Consider the following 17,994-nt stretch of genomic DNA (forward strand, 5'->3'; position numbering starts at 1 on the left):
GTTTCCTTTTTATAATCATAAAAGACTTTCTCAAAAATCACAGGAATATGTTCACAAAGGTGGAAATGATGAATCACACAATATTCTGGGTAACATTGCCTTTTCAGTGCATCCTACCAGCATTTTTAAAGCATATCCAAGATTATACTCTCAAAATTTAAACCAAAAACATTCACTACCACCAATTGAGTTCTCATCTTGGATCTGATGTCAGCACTGCATAAAAAGTGCTGCCAGCTGAGTGGAGAACTAAGATAAAACTGGAATATAGGCAGCTAAGATGACTTTCTAGATCTCCTGATTACATGAGCTTCCTCTGGCAGCTTCATTTGCTTCTTTTTACAATTGATTTTTCTTATATGGGATGAAATATCATCATTCTGAAGGGTGTCAGGAAGAAAAAATAGCAAAGCATTGTTAACTGATGTCACTGCTGGTAAGACTGATCTTATATTTTGTACCTAAATATTTGCTTGAGATTGTAGGCAGTTAGCAGAATGTCTTTCAAATACATTACCTCTCTTTTACTTATTATCGTAAAATAATCCCTCTGACCAAATGGCTTTTTAGGTGTGCTTTTAAAAATGGATATATTAAGAAATTATATAAGTAAAACATAAACAAAAAACCATAACAAATTAAAATCAAAGCATCTAAACCTTGCCATTCCCACCCTTCTTATAGTCCTTCTCTTAGGGTTTAAAATAAAGGTAACAGGTTGGAACAAAGAAAACAAAAAATACTTAAATCTCTTGTCAGAAAACAACTCCTAGGCAACTTAAAAGACATCCATATTCTAAACACAAAAGGCTTAACATTTTTGCATCACCAGCAGCAAATACAGAATTTTCTTTAGAGTTTGCTGGAGAGTAACTTTTGAGAAATGTGGAGTGCTTTACTGACAAATTAGTTTCATGAAAATGAAAGGCTTCTTATGCCCACTTCTCTAATAAAAAAGACAGGAAATTCCATATATAATTCAGACTTTTCAGAATAGTGCCAGATTAAAGGTTCTTTTGAAATCTTCGTCTGTGTTATTCAAAATAGTCAACAGAGATACATTAGTTCTTTAGAATAAACATGTTAATGTATAAAATTATTTGGTCCTTGACATAATCTCAACTGTGATATCTCAGATTGCAGAGATTCACTTTTGCTTAGTGTGACCAGATTTACTGATGAAATAAAAGTACTTATGTGCTTAAAGATTTCATACCCGGAGAAGTTCTCAAAGGCACCATCTGACAAACATTTAGACTGAGAACTTCCTTAAATGGTGCAGGCAGCAAAGATAAATGTATTATCAACATCTCTCACAAAACAAAAAGAATTGCCTCACAATTACAATATTTTCCAACAGACTTTGCAACTTTAAATTGGAATCCATTGCTAAACTGGTGTAAATAACAAGCTTCAGCATGACATGTTTGTTGTAAAGAAGCAGTCTCTCCTCATGTCTACTTTCTTTGAGCCTGGCAAAATTATACTGAAAACTAATCAATAAATCACCACAGCAGGATGATGAAAGTTATCGTAGTATTTTTTTTGGGAAAAAATAAATTTACATCAGAAAATGACATTTTTCATCTTCATCTAAAGTCACATTTGCAAGGATTTCTTGCTCACACCCCCATGAATGCAGCTGTATATCCAGGACAGCAACTGCAGGCACAGATGTGTAAACAGCTTTCTCAAGTAAACAAGATTCCCATGGCCACAGAAGGTGCCTGCACAGAGAATTTTTGGAGCTGCTCACACTCATGGTTCTATACAGATTTTAGGAATGAAAACCAAGCTTCAAAACAGCAGGAGAATGGGAAGGGAAAGGATGAATTTGCTTGCAGACTGAATTTTTTGCTGCTCAACTTGAGCAGTCCAAGCCTAAATGAGCAGATAAGCTTTCCAGAGATGGCTCCTAGATACAGTCTACATACTGGAACCAAGAATGAATCTGCAGTATAACTCAACAAAATTCACACTTCTATCTGCTGCTGCTGCTGTGTAAATGCAGTTTTTCCTCACTCAGAATGCAATACAGCTGTAAAGCAAATGTGATTACTTCCACAAGTAGCATAAAGTAGTGCTAGGGCAGGCCCAGTATATTAAGAAAACCTGTCTCCAGCAGAATGATTGAGCTTTTTCTGTGCAGGTAACAAAATTATACTTACAAAATTCATGTACAGATAAAGGTTACATTCTATTTGTGTCTTTTAACAAGCAGCAGCTGATTAGGAATAGTTTGCTGCTGAAAGACCAAATCTAGATTATGACCTTTTTCACACTTAGAATGACTGTTTTATTATGGATTTAAATATGAAGGAGATACACATGATACTTTTGTACTGATTATGTCCTTTGTTTGGCCATTTGCATTTTATACTTTCCAGCTGACATGCAAGATCAAGGTGTTTATACAACTGCCTAAATTAGAGAATTAACACCATTCTTAGTAAAACATGGGAGCTGGTACCTCAGGTCTGTCAAACAGGCTTAGAAACACATTTCCTTACCTCTTCTTACACTGATTTTTCACTGTTCATACCTTGTAGTAGGGAAAAACAAGTTACTTTTTTATGTTTAGATTGTGGTGTGTCCTCTATATTGTCTCATGAGCCAAAAAAGCATCTTGAGCTGTGAAAGCTCCCAACATTTGCTGTGTGGCCTGAGCTCCATTGAGCTTGGCCACAGGAACTGGTGGGTGATGTGAATATTTAAAGATGTTTATAACACAGTGGTGGTTTGGAATCCTAAACAATTCTCAGAGTATGTTATGCAATTATTTTCATAATAGACCCTCCATTTAAGAAAGGTCTAGGTCCAATTTTAGCTTGATATTTAGCACATTTAGTGGATTCACAGGAAATGAAAATACAAGCAGCTGTTGATATTTTTGTATGGTAATTCACATAAAATGTGTGTGCCCACAAAAGGAGGAAGCAACATAACACCATAACAAATATTTTTTTTATATAGCAAATTTCTAATGGTTGCTTCTGTCATTGCCCTTTTCCCCCTCTTGAGATGATTTCAGTTCATCTGTTGGATTTATTTTTGTTAATGCAAGCAATAAAGATACTTTCTCTTTAATGGCTTCAGCTTAAATAATATGGCTTTTTCTTGGAAAGCCTGTGCTTCTAAAGAAGAAGAGACCTGTCTACAAGTCAGTCTGGCTTTTGCCCAAGTGATCAGTTCATGTGCTTTTTAGTGTATTTTGCAGTATCACCAACAAAAGTAAAAATTAAAAAGTGACAAGCAAAAAAAAAAAGTGAAACAGCCATCAAGCATTCACCAGCTTGTCTCCTATAGGGCTTAGAGAGGTACTGGTTATAGCTCAATGTTATAAAACACAACAGTAAGGCAAAGGGTAAACACACAGCAATCAGCTGCAAACCTACTTAAGCAAAACAAAACACAGGCTAACAGATGTTGCCTTAATGACTGAAGTACTTGCTTTGGCAACTATTACCAAAAGGCAAAGTGGAATTTTACCACTGCTTGCCTGCCTGTTGTCTTAGTAAACTGGTTCAAGGAAAAGCAGGTTTTAAATTTTTTTACACTGACACACACTTCTGATATAATGACAGGATTAAGGAAAACCAGCTCAAAACAATGTAAGCAACTCTTTCTTTAAATGTTTAAAAGAAAACATTCACAAAAAATTTAGGCCATTTAACTTAGCAATATAGAGAGTAAAAGCAAAATTTTCAGCTGAATATTTCCTCTTGGAACTTAAGATGTGCATAAAAAGCGATAAAACTACTTGTAAAATACTGCAGAAATGGTCAAGAATATAATTTGGAATCTATTTCTCCTGTCACTGTGAGGTGACCAAGTTATCAGAGTACTATTCAGTGTCTAGATGAAAATAACACACAGATATATCTGAAATAATTGCATACATATCTGAGTGGAAACTAGCCTTTCTTGAAGACTATGACAAAATAGTAAATGTATTCTTTCTACTGAGTAAATATTCTCTTACAGTTCAAAAGATCCCCAAAACCATAACACCATTCACTTTTTTTATTTCTCTACGCCATAACCTGAAAGCTGAAGAGTTGAAGCATAGAAGGAGGGCAAAAAATCAAAAGTGAAACCTCCCAGAAAAACCAGAACAAATTGGTATGTAAGTCATCCAAAGGCCCATGAGCTTCATTATCTGCTTCCACAAGACTCTTTAACAGAGGAATCACAGAATCATTTAGGTTGGAAAAGACCTCTGAGATCATCAAGTCAAACCCTTAACCCGATGCTTCCAAACCCACCTCTAAACCATGTCGCTAAGTCTCACATCTACATACCTTTAAATCCCTCCAGAAATCTAGGACATTTTTTCAAGACCTCACTCAGGAGCTGCTGCATGAGCAAAATGCCTGAGTAGTCCTTCAAAGAAACCTACAAAATCTACATGCACAGAAAATCTTCCAAATCTTACGGTGACTCAAAGATTTAGTATGTCCATATTTATCCATGTCTCACAAAAGACCGACAAAAATGTGATCCAGCCCTTAGAGAAGTTTATCAACTACTGTTTACAGCAATGCTTCTTTTGCAAGCTCCCAAATCATAAGTATTACAAAAGTTATATACAACACACTAAATTAAAAAAATATTAGAAATGTAACAACTCACACAATCAAAAACTAGGATACTCATTTCATAGCTCATACTTATTCCTATACTTTTGTACATCTTAAAGGGAAATGTCAACTCAGTCACCTAAGCAAGTCTCTTCTTAGACACAAAATATTCACTCTAGCAGTTCATCTAACACGTCTGTGAATTTTATAGAAGTTTGCAAGGAATGCGTATTGAAGAATTTGTACTCTCTCTCAGGCTGGTACTTGGCAGAGTCCATGCAAGAATGGTAATTCTCACCTTTGGGCAACATTAGAAACACCTGGGCCTGTGCCTGAGGCATTAATAGGTTTGGAAATGCCCCCTTAGCTACAATTAATACAGAGCAGCCACAGCAGCTACAAACATATCCTGGACTTCTCGCCAAGAGAGGGTTGTGGTTCTAAATACTGACAAAAACACTTTGGTTCTCACATTAAATCATTTTGAGCTGCTGATTTTTTCCACTAAAGAGAAAGAAACTTCTGCTAAAGAGACTCATTTATACAAATGACAAACTAAACAAAAAGTGACATTAAACTTCTGCAGTCATCAGTGATTTAGGTAAACACCATTATGCAAGAAGATCTACTGAATTCACTGCATATTTAGCTATACTGACTTCTCTGGCCTTGTTCATAGACTTTAATTAAAAACATGTTAAGATCTAATTCATTTATGGTTTCTGTTATAAACTATAAAGCTTAATCCAAGATACTGATTAAAGCAACTTTCATATAATTTTTACATATCTTATGTGCAATGATTTAAAACTCTTTCACTAATATAAAGAAACCAATTTTTACTGCAATATGTTATAATCTTGTAGATTGTATATTGAATAATTCACAATTTGTTGGCAAGTTGCAAAAAAAATATGCTTTTAGTAAGGAATTGGCATCCAAACCAAACACTGAAAGGCTGTGAAATGTAATCAAGAATGTGGTCAAGGATTTAATAAAAATTTTCTTGACTAGAGATTTGCTTCAAAGATACATGATAACATTTCTACTTTGAACCTGCTTCAATAGGCTATGTCTGTCATTTTCTGATTTGGTTTATGAGTCAGAATCACTATCGTGGTTGTGATGTGGCGCTAGTACAGATATATGAAACAATGATAAATACTTGAAATACAATCTATAAGCTTAAGTTAGTTGGCAACTGTTTATAGCAGAGGAAAATTGGCAGGAAGCTAAATTTTATTTGCTATAATTAAATGCTATTCTTAGGACATATTTCCACAAAATTCTACAGAACAGTCGTGACCACTACAGCCACGTCATTTGCAAAAGTTGCATCTTCTGTAATCTCCAACCACAGCTGGACAACGAATGTCAATGGAGAGTAACAACAAATCAAACAGCAGAATTTATATCCTACCTTTTATTAATGGCAGCCCAGGATGCATTAACACTGTCTGTCATCAGCTGAACCTTTCTGGTGTCATCTTCTGAATAATCACGGAGCAGCTTCAGAGCCAGGTCGTTTGCCACGTCTACATTTATTTGCCACTGCCGTAGTTCTTTTGAAAATTGCTGAAGTAAAAAGAGAAAGAGAGAAATGAGGAAAGAATAATCCTCAGAGCAACATAAAATGATCACATACATTGTATGGTTATTAAAAAAGGATCTGAATAACTTGTACCATCTGTATATAAAGAAGGAAAAAAGGAAAAAACCCAAACACTTCCACAGATTTACTGGCAATAAAAATCAGTTTTTCTATATGTTTTAAATTCTTTTAGCCAGAAGATCACAGGACTAATTCTAAACTCTGAGAGGACCAAACAACCAGCTTCTAAATGCTGGAAAAGACATGACAGCTCAAATTGATAACCACTGATTACAATGTTGACTATTCTTTTCTGAGACACAAATAGATGAATGCATTATTATGCATTATAGAAACTATGATTATTTGTAACATCTAGTACTGAGATAAAGAATATAGTGAAATCATATATTCTGAGTAATTTTCTTTTTTATACTGTGAAATAATATTAATTTGGACAATTAATACCTGCGCTTTCAGGTTATTTTTTTTTTAAATTTAGTTCATTTTAGCAAATTGTTTATGTAATTAGTGCCATCTACTGGAACACCACTAAATCTGCAATACAGCAAAATACTACTGGTAAACCTATCCATCTCTTTATAACGTTAATTTATGGTTAATATTAAAAAGCTTTTTAAATTTTGGTCATCTTTTGTTTCCCCCTTCCCTCTCCACTTTCTCTTCTCCTTTCTCCTCTCCACCTGGGCCAGCTGCCTCACTGCAGAAGCAAGCCAGGAAATCCAGAGCAGTCACTCAGCCAGCAGCCAGCTCCCATGCATCTTTCCTGTTAGTCTTTCTCTCAGAGCAAATTTCCATATAAATGCACAGAAGCTGCATATTTAGTCCATAATGTGTAACAACAAAATGAAAGAGCAAAGTTAATTGATTGCCTACTTGTACTTTTGTACTAAACAGGCTCCAACTAGCCAATAAAATGGACAATACAAGTTGAAAAACAGTTTGTATTTGTAAAGAGAAAGTTGCATATAAACATTTTAAGCTATTGACAACAAACAGTAAGACTCAACTGTCTTTATTGTTTTGCTTTAATATACAAATTGGGCAATGCCTGTGAAGGAAAAAATAGCTTTTTTCCCTTCATTCTCCCAAAGCAGTATTCCTTTTGAAATCTTGTTTTGACTCAGATAAGGAATTCTTCACATAGAGCTGAACTTACATGCAATCCCTAGTGAAAGAGTCTAAATACTAAGTTTAAATAAATAAATGTTAAATAATTCATGCATTTGGGTTTTAATCTCAGAAGGTCTGTAAACTGATTTTGATTAAGACTCAGACTAAAATGTACTTGCTCTTTGAATAGAGTCCAAAAGGAGTTTGGGGGAGGTTTGATTTTTTCCCCCAAACTCTTATCTGTTAAAATGCTACTTCATCACCTCTAGGTTGTGTCCATAATTTAAAGCTGAAAACAGGTACTTCTCCCATTTCCTGTGCTATTCCTTCATGAGAGGGCAGATCACTCTGTTCCTGAGCACCAGACAGCACCAGGAACTGACAGCACCTTGTTTATCTGGCTTGAACAAGGGATTCTCTTTCTACCAATCAAACATTAGGAGGAGCCACCAAACCCTAATCCTGAAAACCACCTGAACGTGTTATGGTTAAGCTCACCTAAAATGAAGCTGTCTAGACAATTTAAAAAAAAAATTCTCTATGCTAAGTAAGGAGATCTGGACAGGAGAGATTATAATTTTGTGGAAAACATTACTATTTCTTTGAGGAAGATACAGGCAGGTGGTTGTTTTGGAAACAGTCTGCCAGTTGAGCTCCTTTCCTGCCAGAATGATATACAATAAGTATATAAATTTTAATATTTACATAAATATAATTTGATACAATATACAAAACACAAAATACTAAATAGTAAATACAGTAATTATAATTTCAGTTTGGTAGATCTTATATAGCAAGTATCTATTCTACCTTAGGTCTATCTATCTTTATTTTACCCTACCTTTCTCTTTGTTTAAAATTACACAGGCAGGCAGGTAATTTTTACTCAGCTAAAGAATCACAGTAGACTGACTTACCATAACATTTTGTCTGCATTGTAAATTAACGGTCTGTAAACTTTACTTTGCAAATAACATATTTTTGCCCAGATCCATGTGAATAAAATTGACCCTCTAAAAGATTTGAAACGCTGTTTTATAATAAAATAAATGGGAAGATCCATTACAAGGTTATTTCCAAAAGTGTTCTCACCATTAACTTCAACATTAATCCATTAACTTCCTGACACTACAACATTAGGTCGTCACTCAGGAAAGAAATTATGAATATAAAGAGCTTTTGGTGATGGAAACCATTTGTATTTTCTGTTTTACTGGAAATTGATATGAATTTCAACAGCTTTGAGGAGTGCATGCTTCAACTTTGCTGTGTGTGCAGACACTGAGAGCAAAGTGCTGGGGCACAATTTTCACCTGTCTATTTCAACAGGGGCCCATTCACTGCCCTCCTGCAAGACTACAATGTGTACTTCAGAATTACAATTTTTCCTTCCTCTTTTCCCTTTTTTTGTATTTAGGCCTCATTTACCTTTCGGCTTCTTAAGACCACGTTTGTTTTTTTCTTCTTTAAAGGAAGTTGCTACATTACCGTAATTTCTTTCTGACATTCTTTTCAAAGCATTCTCTTTGTTTTGCTTGTGTTATCACTGGAATTTACTGAGTTTATTAAAAGGCTTAAAGAATTAAGGCTGTGCATTTATCATGTTACTTAGGTATAAATTTAGTTATAATTTTTAATTAGAAGACACTAGTTGATGTTATTAGGAATAAAGCCTGTGCAATTAAGAACTCTTGATTAAAAACAAGTAATGAAGTCAGAGCTGCACTTTATTTTATCCCAGGATTGCCCAGTGGAACAAAATCAATGATGCACAGTAGTTCAAATATAGCAATATGAATGTACAACATCATCCAGTTCTGTGTATATATCACAAATATGGAAAATCAGGCTGTCTTTTTGTCCTTTTTCTATATATCTGTAGCATGTTTTATTTATATACATAAAGAATTTATTTTTTTTAATCAAGGAATTCTAATTCAGTACTTGCAACACAGCCAATAACATGAACTAAATTGTTAATTGTTTTACTGAAATCAAAGCAGTACACTGTCAGCCCTGGAATAATAAAAACCTACAAAATGCTGATTTTTTTCTTCATCTTGGAACAGAGGGAATGGCAAAAGAGTCCCTAATAAGTCACTGCCGTACAAGAAACTGACAAAGGCAAGGAAAGGCATCCTCAGCCTTATCCACAAATTCAGGACATGAAGTTCACACCCTGGGCTCTGCCAGTGCAAGGCTGCCTGGCCTTTTGACTCCCAACAGGGCAGGGGATGCAATCAGGCTGCCATTGAATTTCCTGTTTAGATGAAAAAATGAAGGTCAGTGAAGGAAAGGAATGAAATGTCTCCATTCTTCCTCCTCTTCCCTTTGCCTACCCCAGATGAAGTTGCACAGAGGAAGAGCAGATGCCTCATTAGCTCCTACCAAAGCAAGGAGCCACAGAGTGAGCAGGCAATCCTAGCAGTTTGGTTTAGAGTTTGGTTTGGTTTTTTTTTAATTTTTTTTTTCCTCTTTCAAACAGAAGCTCAGTATCCTATTAAGAAAAGGCTAGTTTTACACTAGCTTGTGTTCTGATGACGTGCTGATGCAAGGATTTGAGGTGTGATTGTGTACTATTTATACACCTATAACCTTCAGCCTGCTGAGTTAACCATCTGCAGTCATCACTTAAAGAATAATAAAAACCAGGGCTTAGTGGGTAAAGACTCTAATTGGCCACATTGCCATATTGTGGTTCCCCACACCTAACACCAGTTTAGTACTCCAATACCAAATAAATAAAAAACAGAATGAAAAAAATGCTGCAATTCTCAGCAAATTAATCTGAATTAATTTCTGATTCAAATTAATAATATTTTTAATTATTAGCTATAGTACCTGGTTTCTTTTATCTTTTAAATGACAGAAATAAAATTTTAAAGTTATTTTTAAAACATTAATGGCCAAATACAAACAAGTCATAGATTTTTGTTTTATGCTGGCATTGTAAAAAAAAAAATAAATAATCAAGAGACTGTTCTTGCTGAGTTTACCATGTGCTCTTGTGTTAGGATGCCCCAACAAAAACACATCAACACAAGCACTGACTAAAGTTCCCCCAAAGCAGAAGGAAACTTACACATCGATTCATCTGTCTTTAGGCAGACCTACAATGTTTAACAAGCAAATCAGAAGAAAGCTTTGTGACTACTTTCTCACACCAAGCTGTGTTGAGATACAAAGCTGACAAAATTAATGTCTGAAGAATTTATTAAATCTTACACTGACCTCTCTCTTTCCCTCAAAGCAAATGAATAGAAATTGCAGCTTCCTCTTCATCAGTGTAACAGCAAGGCAAAATACAGCCTACTTACTCTACACCTTCAGGGGACAAAATCAAAATATATGTGTTTGGCACAGAAGCCTGGAAAGTATTTATTTTGAGAACTTGATGTATTTCTAGGTCCTTCAGTTTAGATAATACTGTACAGCAGAAACATAAAGCTGCTAACTAAAGAAAAAAAAAATTCCATTTTCCTTAGACTTCATGACCCCTTATTTCAAGCATGAACATAACAGCTGATGCTGTCACACCTGAGAAAATTTGATGAAGGATTTGACACAATAGGAATTACTGGCAGACAAAGATAATTCCTCTAGGAAGGCTGCAACAGAAAAACCACAAAAAGGAGAGGGGGAAAAAAATCCCCAACCCTCCTACTCCCCAGTCTCTAAGACAATGAATTTCTTCTAGACTTGAGGAAGAAAGGCTAGGTGAAACCAAATAAATGAAAGTTAACAACCCGGGAAGAGTAGAGCTTGTTGATGTCCATATCATCAGGAGGGCACAAATTCAGATGGACTAGCTGAGTCACTGAAATTAAAATTCTAGGTTAATGTCTGTAACTTGACACAACACATCCATCTCATTGGATGCAAACTTGTGGGAATGGTTGAGGATACAGACAGCCCAAGTGAGGTAAGAGGCAAAAGAAATGGCAGGTCTCCATTTCCATTCTCTGTTTAAACATGCCTTCTATAAATAAGTAAACTATTATTCTTTCTCTAGAACTCTGGAGGTAGCAGAAGGAGAAGAATGGCATGTTCTTATTTCTCTCCGTGGCTAATGTTGACCCAAACAACCCGATAGTTTTTTTCATAAAGCATACACCCATCAATGGACCTCATCTCAACTTCATATACTCTTGTAAAAAAAGTGGACAAAAAATCCATTTCTAAAGCAACGTTTTCAATTACTTTCCTAGTTTAGTAATTTGTTTTTGAAACATAAGACACTCCAAAACTATGACATAAGACAGTGTTTGCACAGAACTGTTTTTTTGTTAATTGAGTCTTTGCAGAGCTGAGACATTGACTCTGTTGAAGCTTTTCCTTTTTTTTTAACAAATACTGGGCAGAAGCCAGGACTGTATCTCTGCAGGGAGACAGTGACAAATGGGAGCTCTCTGTGCTGAGTGACAGTACTACACATGATCTATAACTCTTTCCAATACATTAGTGAGTGATTGCCCTTGTTTACCATAATCTACCCTTCCCAAGCAATGACCCTTTTGGTACAATCTTAAATGAGATAACTTAACCTCAGCTCAGCCCTAAAACAATGGGCTGATGAACATTTTCATGCTTCTTATAGGCAAGCAAAAGAAAAAAAAATAGCAAGCAAAAACTCCAACAGAGTTTGCATTTAATTCTAACTAACTGATGATGGAGATAACTGAACCAATCATGAAATTCTATATATATTTTCTCTGGCAGCAAAACCAGTTGATGAGGACCTTAACCCAAAAACTCTTCACAGTAGTTCATTACCATTCAACTGTGTAAATAGGACTGCTGTAAGTACGCAAACATTTACCAAAACTGGAATGGCAGGAGTTTTAAAAAAACCTATAAAAATCTGGTGGCAGGAAAGGAGACTATATCACAAAATTCTTGAGAAACTCTTTTTGCATAGAGACAGGAGTCACCTTAAAAGGCTGATCAATTAGTTGATTTCAACCTTGGTTTTCCTCATTTAGAAAATGAGATACTATTAATCTTAAACAGCTGTTCTCAAAATTCATTCATGAAGAATGTCACCAAAGTATGACTGTTCCTATTACAAGAAACTTCAAAACTGATGCAACAGAATATTTTCTACCTGAGGTACAGCTCAGCTATGTAAGTTAACACATTTAAGCACCATAATGTGGCGACATGTGTGCTAAAATCCCAAAAGCAGCCATTTCAGGTTTTATTTTTTCAGTTAATAACCCAGTCAAGGTTGAAGTTGGTGAGATTATCTTGTGGCAAATCTAAAATGATTTGGTTTCCAAAAGCACCCATTTAGTTTGCTATAGCTGGGTTTTTTCCCTGCTTTCTCAGCTACTTCCAGAAAACCTATACAGCTTCATTAGCAGTGCAGACAGCCATGGACAGCCATATCAATACTGCAGAATTTCCCAGACTGCAGTACCAGTGCTCTGAGGCTGCTGAACAGATGTGAAATACTTGTGCTAAACAGGTAGGTATTCCTCCTGTGAGATCAGCCAGCTATTTGTTATGACTTTTAAGTTAAGACCAATTTAATATTCAAGGAATATGCTACACATATTTTAGACTTTGCATGTCAATTTCTTTCTAATTTGCTGTGGAAGACTTTTTGCAATGTACACTGTGCACAGTCAGAGGACGACAGAGGACATTTTCTTTAACGACTTCATTAACCCTAATAGAAATATTTTAATAATCAGTAGTGACCTTAAGTTCTGTGTTCTGCTTTTTCAAAGCATCCACCGTGTAGGAAATTTCTTTCCATGACTCAAGCTTAGCTTTTGCTTGCTCAAGAACCTGCTCAGCTTCTTGTTTAGCTTCCAGCCACTGTGTTGAATCCTTCAGCATCTCTTGTAGCTGCTGTCTCCGGTTTTGGAGGTATCCATGCACTTCATCCCACTGGCTCTGTATCTTATCAACTGGTGAAACACAAAGAAAAAACAAAAGCTGAATCACTTAAAAGTTTTTTCTTTACTTCTTCTTTTTTTTTAATTTTATTTTTTAAGGGGACGAAAAATGATATTAAAATATTTCTAGAAACTGAACATATCAGGAAGCTACTGTACTTTAAACTGCAATTGAATAGAAGTTTAGTTAAAAAAAAACCACATAAGCTGTTCTGGGTCACACAGTAAGGCATTATGACACACAGCATGTTTTAATGCATATGCAGCAAAGAATGACAGGTTCATGCCTCAAAAACCCTTATGTAATAGGACCACAATTGAGAAAAAAGGTTGCAATAATCCTTCATTCTTCACAAAAGATGGATTTGCTGAAGAACAAGTCCTTTAGGGACTAGAGTAATATTAGTTAAATATTTATTGCAAAATATAATTAATGGCTGTACTTTCTTATTTCATTAAGGCAAATATTAGCAAACTGCAAAGGCTAAACAACTTGCTCATATGATCATGGTAAATATAAAATAACAATGAGCTTTATCCACTGTTTGAAAGAAAAGTGATTTCTGGAAACTTAATAATCACTAAGATCACTGATAAGCATTGGCTAGCATCCTGCACCAGGCTCATCCAGAGTAGCATGAAAACACCAATAGACAGAGTTGTCCAAGCAGGTGAAGCTTGACACAATACAAGCAAAAAACCCAAACTCCACAAACAGTAAAATATGTGCATTGCATGAAGGAATAAGCATTTCATTCACATATGTGTATATATATATATACACACACATATAGTTCCCAGAGCTTAGTCAGCACAAAAATATGTTCTCAGTATTTTCTTGAACATTTCTTCACTGCATTTCAAATTCACAGTCCTTCTAGGGAAGGGAACTGAGATTCCTAGAGTAACCAGATAGCAGTTGAAATTTTCATTGACTGGTTGTTCCAACACTGCATCTCTCACTGCAAGGCTGATTCCATAGTGGTGCAGCCCAAAGGCCTGGATGAGAAATGCTCCAGCAGGGAAAAGAGATTTCTACCTATCAGTGCTTTTCCTTCTTCCAGAAGAAAGGATAAAGATCCTTCCATAGATCAGCAAGAGAGAGAAGAAAACCTTTCAGCATTCTCTGCTGAAGTCTGGGTAGAAGAACTGAGTAAGCACACATAGCAGCATTTTTAAGTGAAAGGAAAAGCAAAAGGAACTGAAGAAACAGAACTGGAGCACATAAAGCACCATGAGAACACAGCAAGGGTCGCCTAAGGCACAAATGCTTAAATTTAATCTGAAGAAAATTTAACTCCTCATTTTAGGAAGCTGTACACTCATGTCAAAAACAACTCATTTCTGTGCCCTCTCTGGGTGAGGATTTCTGCTGTAAGCTTTAGAGTACACTTGAAACAAAAGAGCCTGTAGACTCCAGAAGGGGGGAATAACAGAAGTGAGCTGCTTGAGCAAAATCTCCCTGCTCTGGCTACAGCACAAGGCTCAAGGGCTGTGCTGGAGGCTTAGGGACAAATACTGCCCAAACACCTTCCACAGACTCACTGGCAGCAGCTGCCACCTGTTTCTTGCAAATCATTCCTTTCCCTCTTTGTCTGAGACATTCATATGTTCTGATTCCTGCAAAACAGGAGATTTTGGTACATTGCAGACAGAAGTACAACAGCTTGTTTGTGTCAGCTGCCCATGAAAAGGAAAACACAAACTACAAAAATCTTACCCATTTTTGTTTTATTACAAGTTTTCTTGTTGGTGTGGGTAGTTTGGGGGGCTTTTTTGTGTTTTTTTTTTTTTTTTTTTTTTTTTTTTGGCGGGGGTGAGATGATTAAGAAATTAATGAAAATCTTCTGCTTCAAAGGAAAGCTGGATCTACAGTTATATCAATTTTTCATAAGAGTTGCTTTTAATAAGCAAAGCTGATATTTGTTATCACCTAAAATCAAAATATTTATAGATGCATTGCTTCCATAATGTCTCATGAGGTTAGTATGTAAGTAAGATACTGTGCTTTTTGCAGCAAGACTGAGTTTCTCATCAGATACCACAGTCCTGGGATTCCATGATGACCAATTCTCCCACCCAAGAGGACAATGAAGCTGCATAATGAAAATTGCATTCAGGATATCCCAGGAGCCCATGTACACAAGTGACTATGAGTGCACAAGCTCCAAATCTATGAAAAACGTTTCCCGTTTCCCTGTGAAAATACTTGGCTTAGCTCCCTCTATAATTTTTTTTATGTATACATATGGACATATATATATATTTACTTTTGCTTTATTACAGACTGGAATTGAAGAGTTCAGGAAGTTAGTAGGTAATCTAAACAAAACAAAAGAAAAAAGCCCAAAGAATAAATGTTGTTTCTTTGCACTAGTGAATGACCAAATCCAATTAAACAAGTACTACACTTGTGGTTAAACACACAATGATATCATAATTAATCTGGCTTTCCTAAGGTAAAGTATACCAAAAAGAGAAGTACTGTTTAGGATAAAATATGTATAAATAATTTATTAGAGAGGCTTTTATAACTATGACAATATTATTTAATTTAATGCAATGTAAAAATCCCTTCTTTACTTTATATTTGCAAGTTCTAAATGATGCTCCCATTTGATCAACTTTTGAATAACAAAAACCACAAGGCTCTAAAACTTAAAATAAGACGTTCACCTCCAAAATGAAAACTACAGTGTAAATCTATGTCTCTTAAGGATGTATTTTGTTCATCTTCATTCTTTAGAATGAAAGATGATGTATGCCACTTAGATTTATGCTAAACAAAAAAGTTAGAAAATGTAATTTGAGTGCTTATTGTGTTAAAACTGAGCCCAGGAACCCATGAACCCGTGAACCCTTTTACCTGCAGCTAGTGAGTTACTGACTGCAGATGAGAAGGGTCAGAGAATTGTTATTAAATCATGTTGGACAGTAGTAGACAACTTATAAATTGTGAACATCATAGATACTTTGAGCAAGGATGCCGGAACATTTAAAGGCTTTTCCTGACTAGGTACTAGGGATTATATAATATATTAATAAATATATTAATAAACTTAGGGAATAGGTTTATTAATATATTTAAGCATGTTTGATATGACAGCAGTGAGAAATCTCAGTCCAAAGTTCTTTCAGGCCAACACTCTGACCACAGCCCTTAGAAGGGCTATTTCTGCTGTCAAGACTTTATAAAATCCTTAAGGTCCACATGTGTATATACAGGACTGGGCTGGGTTTAGCTGGGGTAGTTACATCTCTTTCCAGTGATTAATATGGGGCTGTGGTTTGGATTTGTGCTGAACACAGGGCTGATCATGCAGAGATGTTTTCGTTATTGCTGAGCAGGGCTTACACAGAGCCAAAGCCTTTTCTGCTTCTCCTGCAGCCACACTGGTGAGGAGACTGGTGTGGTTGGGAGGAGACAGAGCTGGGACAGGGGACCCCAGCTGACCACAGGGATATCCCAGACCCTGGGACATCATGGATCAGTGTATAAAATGGGGGGAAGAAGGAGCAAGGGGAGGATGTTTGGAGTGATGGGGTTTGTCTTCCCCAGGCACCATTACCTGTGATGGGGCCCTGCTCTCCTGGGATGGCTGAACACCTGCCCAGCCATGGGAAGCACTGAATTAATTCCTTGTTTTGCTTTGCTTGTGTGCATGGATTTTGCTTTCCCAATTAAAATGTCTTTATCTCAAAGTTTTCCAGCTTTGACCCTTCTGATTCTCTCCATGATTCTGATGCTGGGGTAGCAAGTGAGTGGCTGCCTGGGACTAATGGGTTCAGCATAGAGAAAATCAATTTCTCTCAAAGTTTTATCACCCTTACCTGGAATGAGAAAGACAGACCTAGAAATAAGAAGTTAGGTTCCAAACCCAGAAAAATAGAAGAACCAATGGCATATGAAGTAATTATTCCAGAAAAATGAAATTGCACAAGTTTTGGAGAACTAAAGAAAAAATATTATCACTTTTTCCTACCTTAAATTTAAGGCCCTCAATAAATAATATTCAGTAATTTAAAATATATATATAAAACAAAAGTGGACCAAAAGCTATTGCAAAGATGAAAAAAGAATCTGAAAGTTAAGTAAGAACATTAATTATGACAAAAAAAAGTAAGTTTTGCAAGAAAACAGTAATGTAACAGTTGTTACTGGACTCTCCTTTTTGATAGCATATTATTGAAATGAGACTCTGATCTTTATGTTTTACACGTCATTGCTCAACATATTGTGACTGGAAACACCTAGATAGACACAACAAACACGGCTCCATGTGTACTATTGAGATTACTGAAGCATAGGAATTTTAAGTAATTAGCAACAGCGACTAAAGCAGTTTTTCCCCCATAGTTGAGTAGTTCCTGAAGCACCTCAGTTTACATTTTTCATTACAGCTAAGTCCTGTACCTTCTACATTTCAAAGCCCAGTGTCTTATTTTTTAGTTTGGCACGTCCTTGTTCTATCCTATTTTCTTCCTTTCCTTCCTTGCCCTAAATTTGACAACAGTACAATGTCTTTATTGTAATAATCAGTATTAAACATTCAAGAAGATTTTTATTGATTGTAAAGGGGCAATCTGGAAAAATCAAGACAGAATTTTCTTTACAGCCTTAATGAAAAGAAATATTTTATTAATGCATGTAGCCACATGCATGACTAGTAATTAGTTTTACATGACTATAAAGCCACAAAAATATTTGACAAATCTAAACTGAGTGTTGGAAAGACAAAGTATATACAAGAGGTTATTTCCTGAAGTGAAAACCAATCCCCATCCA

General features: G+C 35.7%; 1 protein-coding gene across 1 annotated transcript in view; it reads right to left on the reverse strand.

Moving 5' to 3' along the window:
* Positions 1-17,994, reverse strand: part of DMD (dystrophin) — a 1,043,539-nt gene that overhangs the window by 254,228 nt on the left and 771,317 nt on the right. Inside the window, 2 exon segments of the mRNA XM_058043463.1 lie at positions 6,001-6,155; positions 13,009-13,220. Of these exon segments, the coding sequence (XP_057899446.1) occupies positions 6,001-6,155; positions 13,009-13,220 (367 nt within the window).

This window comes from Melospiza georgiana, chromosome 2 (assembly GCF_028018845.1).
Source record: "Melospiza georgiana isolate bMelGeo1 chromosome 2, bMelGeo1.pri, whole genome shotgun sequence".
Lineage (NCBI taxonomy): Eukaryota > Metazoa > Chordata > Aves > Passeriformes > Passerellidae > Melospiza > Melospiza georgiana.